Consider the following 7,170-nt stretch of genomic DNA (forward strand, 5'->3'; position numbering starts at 1 on the left):
CTGCTCCTCCCACAGTTCTGGTCAGTCCCAGGAGGAAGGAGACCTCCCCCCAATCCTGAGGATCGGGCTCGTCCCCGCCTTCCACAGACACAAGGCTCCTGTTGGAATCATGGTCTTTTTATTATGGACCACACCTAGCTACTACTAATCTCACTGAAGTGTTTTTTTTGGCATAACCTGAGGCTTTGTGGGTATTTCCGGTCTCCTTTGAGGTAACTTCATATGATAGTGTCAGGTAGTAAGAAACTAAGTAGATGTCCCTCTACGGTACAAATTCTCTAGTCCAGATCCCAGTAGTCACTGGGACGAATTCACCTACTCTCCTGAAAAACCCACATAGTCCTAGTGCACAGAGAATTTGTCCCTACTGTGGTTCAGCTACATTTTCACCCTGTGATGAAATAGGCAGTCTGACTGGTTTGCACTTAATATGTCCAATACATGTTGCATAAGGACAGATTTACATGAGTTGCTTCATAGTGCTAGGATCTACAGATGCAGCTTTTCTCCTGCAGATCCATCCAAATGAAGGATGCATCCACTACACATTCTGACAATACTAGTTTTCTACAAACTTCATCCTTAAGTTCTCAGTTCCTGTGTTTCTTCCTGTAGTTTCTGTCATATTTTGATTCATAATCCTTGTCAGTGTGGTAAATGTTTCTCAATCCTGATATAGTACCCATTCCCTTAAAATATTCATGAAAAGTTGATAAAAAAAACTTCTTCAGATAATACCTTCTCAAATATACCAACTTTTATCATCCTAATACCTGTAACATCGTTGTTCTCTCATCAGCTTATAATCAGAGTCAAGGTTTTGTCAGTGGATTCTAATTTACAAAATCCTTATTAAGAAGTACTGAAAACTTTTTTTTTCTTCATTTTATACCCATTTTACTCTGGTGCAAAAAAGCTCAAGGCAACCAATGGACCTTGGTCCTCCTCCACCATTGCCTTCCTGTTTGTTTTTGTTTTGCTTCAAGGTCTGGGGCCAGATCCAGTGGTTTTCAGGCTTTTTCTTGGCTCTTTCTCAGGGATCACGCCTGGAAGATTTCTGGCACCATATATCGTGCCAGGGATTAAACCAGGGTTGGCCTTGTGCAGGAAAAGTAACTAAACTCCTGTACTATCTCTCCAGCCAACCTTTACTTTGTGTAATCTGCCTAGTCAGTACCCCCCAAGCATTTTATAATCATGTTTCTCCTGTAATCTCTATTTCTGACTTTTTAGCTGGAACAGAAGTTGAATTTCAGAGTTGTTATCATCAGGGGTAATGAAGAGATAGGGGTGCATGAGGTTATCTGAGCAGAGTGATAAAAGGGCCGAAGGAGAAATTCAATGAATTGCCACCATTTAAAGAGAACTTGTGGGAGCATCTATTGAAAGATAGAAGCAGTGCTGATTATAAGTGACTTGTTTAGAAGTGCAGAGTTTGTATACGCAGATTGGGTTAAAATTATTATGGACTTTAGTTTTGTCCTGATTTGACAACCTTTTATGCATTTTAAACACATTGATATACTTTTAGAATTTGGAATAGGAGGCTCTTGAACACTTTTATATTTCTAATTCTGTTCTATTATATATATACATATATATATTTAGTTATTAGTAATAACTAAAACTAAGCAGCTATAAAGCTACATCTCCCCAGTTCCCCATATCCATTCCACCATCCAGGTACTGGCAATTCTTCTCTTAAATACTCTGTTCTGTCCATATTTCTTACTCTCTTATACCCTCATTATACCCCAGCTTTTACATGGACACTGTCATCTGAAAGGTTTGCTAGTCTCCAAGTTGAATCTCTTCTTTCTCCATTTAATGCATTTTCTCCATACTTTGTATTATGCTCTGTAAGGAACAAATTTGGCTACATATCTCCATTGCTTTCAGTGTTTTGTCACCTCCCGAATAAATCCATATTGATCTGGTCCATTGTCGGCTCTCCCACTTTAGCTGCTACCATAGTCTCTTTGCAATTTATCTTCCACCCACATCACTGTCCTTTCTGTTTACTGTGCCTCGAATTTGAGGGCTTTCCTCCAAACCCTCTTCCTTTAATCCAGGGGTCTCAAACTCGCGGCGGGGCCATTTGCAGCCCTCCGTACAACATTTTGTGGCCCTGCCCTAGAGGAATCTTTTTTTGTTTTGTTTTAGTTGTTTGAGTCACACCCCCCAATGTTCAAGGCTTACTACTATCTTTTCACTCAGGGATCACCCCGACTTTGCCTCCTGCGGCCCGCAGGTAAACTGAATTTGAGACCCCTGGATTTTTTTAATTAAAGTTTGGTCCAATTCCTGTTTTTCCTTCAGATGCATAAGAAGCTCTTTAAGAAGCTACTTATCAGTCTCCTGCCCTGTTACAGTCAGGGGTTTGTGTTCTTCTGGCTTTACCTCATATTTATTAGTCCCATCAGTGAACTCACTTTAGCTCTATAATGGATTCTTTGGCCCTTCCTCAGGAGGGATAGAAGTTTATTGGGATCAGAGTTCATTTCTTTCTTGATCAGTACTAAATACCTTTACCTAGTGAAGTATGACCTTTAATAGATGCTTCATAGATTTGCAGTGAAAAATTAAACAGCAGGCCAGTTGCTCTTTAAATCTGAATTTGCTTTGTCTTAAAGAGTAGGAGACTATGCAGATGTTTAATGGGGCTGTATTCCATACATAAGAAAGAATTTGTGTCTGAAAAAGTAAGATTATAGATGTTCTTTACTTTAGCTTTTCCAACTTTTAAATTTTCCTATAATGTCTATAAGTCTTTTTTAATTAAAAAAAAGGAAATAATTCATTTTGAACCTTCCAATTACATTACTTGGGGAGGTGGGGTGGCCCCAGCAGTGTTCAGGGGGCCCAAGAACCTCTTGATACTGAGCCTTCAAAGTCACACTAAATGCTAGAGCCCTAGAATGACTTCCTACTTAGTGCTCAGGCCCTGCACAGCTGGAGCTTATCTAGGCCACTCCAGCAGTCCAGAGGTGGGGATGGAAGGAGACCATGTAGGGTCCGTTTCTCTCTCTCTCTCTCTCTCTCTCTCTCTCTCTCTCTCTCTCTCTCTCTCTCTCTCTCTCTCTTTCTCTCTCTCTCCCCCTCCCTCCTTCCTTCTCTTCCTCTCTCTTATCTCCTTCCCTTCTTCCCTCCCTCTCACCCTCCTTCCTTCGCTTCCTCTCTCTTTTATCTCCCTCCCTCCTTCCCTTCCCTTCTTCCCTCCTTCCCTACCTCCCTCCTGGGTCATGACTGCTCAGGAATAATAATGCTTGGGGACCATATATGGTGCTAAGGATTTGAATCAAGGTCAGCAGGATTCAAGGCAAACTCCTTAAATCCTGTACCCTCTACTATCTCTCCAATTAATCAAACCAATTCTTATTATTGGGCTTTTCAATATAACCAGCAGCACACACCAAAAAAGCCTTAAATGCCAAAACTTGTTGAGAAACAAGCTGAAAGAAATGAAGAAAAGTCAGAATATATGAGGAGGAAAAGAGCCCAAATACTTAAAGATACAGAAAATAGGATAACTTTAATCTTGGTAATGAACTAAAAGTATGTGACTCAGGGATAAAAAAGTTTTAGGTTGTTTGTATAAAAAAAAGTCATATTGATAAATTGCTGAGTCCAAAGGAAGAAAGTAATGTCAGAGGGACAGAGAATGCCTAACAGTATCAAGTGCTATAGGTGAGAAGTAAAGTGAAAGGTTGAAGTGGTCCCAAGATGTGACTCAGTTTATGCACCAAACCTTGTATCCTGCTGACTAGGTTTGATCCCAACTCCACAAGGAACTCTAAAGAAAGAAACAACCATAACTTAAGCTTGTAATCTTCCTCCCGTTATAGGACCTGGTGTCAAAGATGCTTCATGTTGACCCTCATCAGAGGCTAACTGCTGCCCTTGTGCTCAGACATCCTTGGATCGTCCACTGGGACCAACTGCCACAATACCAACTAAATAGACAGGATGCCCCGCATCTGGTCAAGGTGAGCCACGCTATTTGGCCACTCATCTCAGGGATTTCCAGACATGAATTTACATGACTCTTTTGTACAACCACTCCACCCTACCCCAATGGCAAAACACAGCTCCGAAAGAGTGTGTTTATGACAGTAATAGTTGGGAATGATCACTCTGGACAAAGGCATGAAACCCTTGCAGTGTTTAAGAGAGAAAGAAATATGAGAATGAATGTCTGGCATAGAGACAAGCAAGGGGAGGGCAGGTAGCAAACTGAGGACATTGGCAGCAGGAAATGTGTACTGGTGAATGGATGTTAGACATTGTATGACTACAGCGCAATCATAAAGAGCTGTGTAACTATCTCACAGTGATTCAGAATTTTAAAAAAGGAAAAATAAGTATGCTTCCTTATTATGTCTCTCATATTAAAGGATTGACACAGGCAGAAAATTGAAGAGTCGGGGATGGAGGTATAGCGCAGCGGCGTTTGCCTTGCAAGCAGCCGATCCAGGACCTAAGGTGGTTGGTTTGAATCCCGGGCGTCCCATATGGTCCCCCGTGCCTGTCAGGAGTGATTTCTGAGCAGATAGCCAGGAGTAACCCTTGAGCACCTCCGGGTGTGGCCCAGAAACCAAAAAAGAAAAAAGAAAAAGAAAGAAAATTGAATAGTCATGAGTGGGAAAATAATGAGCATTGCTTGTTAAGAGCCTGTCCCTGTCTTCAACTGCTACTGCCCTTGTTGTCCTCTGTACTTTTAGTTGAAGAAGAGGGTGGGAGCGGTGCTTTGTTTTTGTTTTGTTTTGGATTGGCACACCCAGTAATGTTCAGGCATCACTCCTTGCAATGCTCAGGAAACCAGATGGGATGCCAGGAATCAAACCCAGGGAGGCCATGTGCAAGGCAAATGTCCTGCCCTCTGCGCTATCCCTGCAAGCTACAGCAATGCAGTTTTTTTCATTACAAGTCAATAGGATCCATGTCCATTTGGCCCTGCATAAGTGTTTGGGGAAGGAGAGACTTTTTCAGCTTGTATCCTTTGTATATGTAACTGAGCACCCTTTGTCATTTTTATCGTGACCCTTTCTTTCCCGTTGTCAGGGCGCCATGGCAGCTACATACTCTGCTTTAAACCGTAATCAGTCGCCAGTTTTGGAACCGGTAGGCCGCTCTACTCTTGCTCAACGAAGAGGTATTAAGAAAATCACCTCCACCGCCCTGTGAAGTGACCTCAGTGCGATTATTGGTACCAGGGTGTAAGCTGATAGCACAAGTTCCGGCGACAGGTAGCACATTCTGAGAGACACCTGCAAGCACACACTGTCGCAGCTGGTACCCATATGCTGCTGCTCCTGCTGCTGCTCCCGCTTCTGTCTCTTCTCGCTTTAAATGATTGTTAGCAAGTTCGATTTTCCTGGAGCTTCGAGTGAAATGAAAATGGAAAGAAGATGAAGACGTATTCACTGAAGCAATGAGAAAAATAATGAACATATGAATACCACCTAAAATACACTGAATAAAGTACTCTTCACCATATAGCATTATTTTTATAGAAAATATTTCATGGCCCTTAAATATTCTTTGTTAGTTATAGGGATGGACAGTTTATGTTAAGCACTTAGCTTAAATGATCCGTTTATATTAGCACTGTATCCCTTGTGCCATCCAACATTTTGTATGTTTTTGTAAACAGTTCATACACAGTACATTTCTGTACTGCTTTCTTTAATGTATACATGCCTTGTTTAACTTGGAATCTGTTATTATTAATCAATTGACTATTAAATCTGGTTAAATAGTTCACTTGGATTAACAGTATTGTTGGACAGCCCTGAAAGTGGTCAAAGAGTGGAACAGCTGTTGAATGTAATTTCTCCAAAATGTATATATCTTGCCCCATGTCTGTTTCACTGGTTTCTTGTTCGTTGCTTAAAGTCAGGTGCTCTGTCAGACTTACCTAGAGAGCTGTTTTGGTAGAAAAAGTTATATGTGTGGCATGACATCAAGAATACACCTGTGAAGTGAGTCCATATACTTTGCAACTCCTTAGGGTTCTTTTTTCCTCAATGAAGGAAGTAGTCCTTGCACTTTTGATCCTAAATCGTATCCATACTTAGTATTTGGCACATACTTGGGATTTTGCCAATATGCTTTAAAGGACTATAAGAGTCATAGCGAAGAGTCTTTGGTGAAGGAAATTTAGCAACTGATCATTAAGGTTTCATTGGATATTTAATGTTTAAGTAGATTAAAATGCAGAATTTAGCCTATGAATAATAGTTCAAGAAAAGAATGCTCTTCTGGGGAAAAGAGTAACTGAATTTTATCCCATTACAGTGCTCTATATTAAGCTCTAATTTCAATGTAATAAAGGCCATGGGCCGCTCTATAAAATTGGACTTAAATTATCTTATTGTAGGGAATAAAGCATTCTTGATAAAATAAAATTTCTTCTAACCTGAAATCATAGGTAAGGTAGGCTAAGTGAATATGTAGCATTGAGCGTTTTCTGAATCCCTCTTGGTGATTTATAGTCATGTAATGCTTCCTTAAACTTTAGAAATGATCCGTTTTCATGATAGGAACTGGGTCTGCTTAAATTACAGTATTCATTAGATATAATTTGATAGCTTAGAAAAATTTACTCTATTAAGTGATTTTATGTATCCATTATTACTAAGCCTTTTACATCAGGAAATCTTTTTTTTTCTTTTACAAGTTCTGAATATCCCTGGAAGTACAAAACCAAGAGAGTATCGTTTATCTAAATTTCTTAGAAGCCTCTTGTTATTCCTTAATTTCTCCTCTATGCAATTGTTGGGGTGAAATCTATCACGTTCATTTTGCCTGTGACACAGATGATTATTACGTAGAAACCAAATGTAAACTAATCTTCTAAATAAAATGTATCAGGAGTGATTTCAGAAGATGCAGGTGGAGGACAGTTTTTAAAAATTCATGAGTATGTGATTGCTAACTACATTCCTTCCATTGCCTGGAAAGAAAGCTTTTTTTTTCTTTCTCTCTTCAGTGTTTCAAACCATGGTCATACCAAATATATGTCACTTTTAAAATGCTAATTAATGTAATTTTGGGCAGAGAAATTATTTGTTTTTAGATTTTTGACACTGATGTTATTCCATAATTGCTTGAGTGTACTGTCCATCATAGTCTTTTAGAACCAGAAGTAAATGTGTAAATCCTTATAAA

At 39.8% G+C, this 7,170-nt stretch overlaps 1 protein-coding gene across 1 annotated transcript in view; it reads left to right on the forward strand.

Moving 5' to 3' along the window:
• RPS6KA3 (ribosomal protein S6 kinase A3) overlaps positions 1-7,170 on the forward strand; it is a 137,079-nt gene extending 129,909 nt beyond the window's left edge. Inside the window, exons 21-22 of the mRNA XM_049766784.1 lie at positions 3,846-3,986; positions 5,062-7,170. Coding sequence (XP_049622741.1) covers positions 3,846-3,986; positions 5,062-5,184 — 264 coding nt within the window. The 3' untranslated portion in view covers positions 5,185-7,170. The remainder of the gene's footprint in view (positions 1-3,845; positions 3,987-5,061) is intronic.

The sequence above is a fragment of the Suncus etruscus genome, chromosome X (assembly GCF_024139225.1).
Source record: "Suncus etruscus isolate mSunEtr1 chromosome X, mSunEtr1.pri.cur, whole genome shotgun sequence".
Taxonomy (NCBI): Eukaryota; Metazoa; Chordata; class Mammalia; order Eulipotyphla; family Soricidae; genus Suncus; species Suncus etruscus.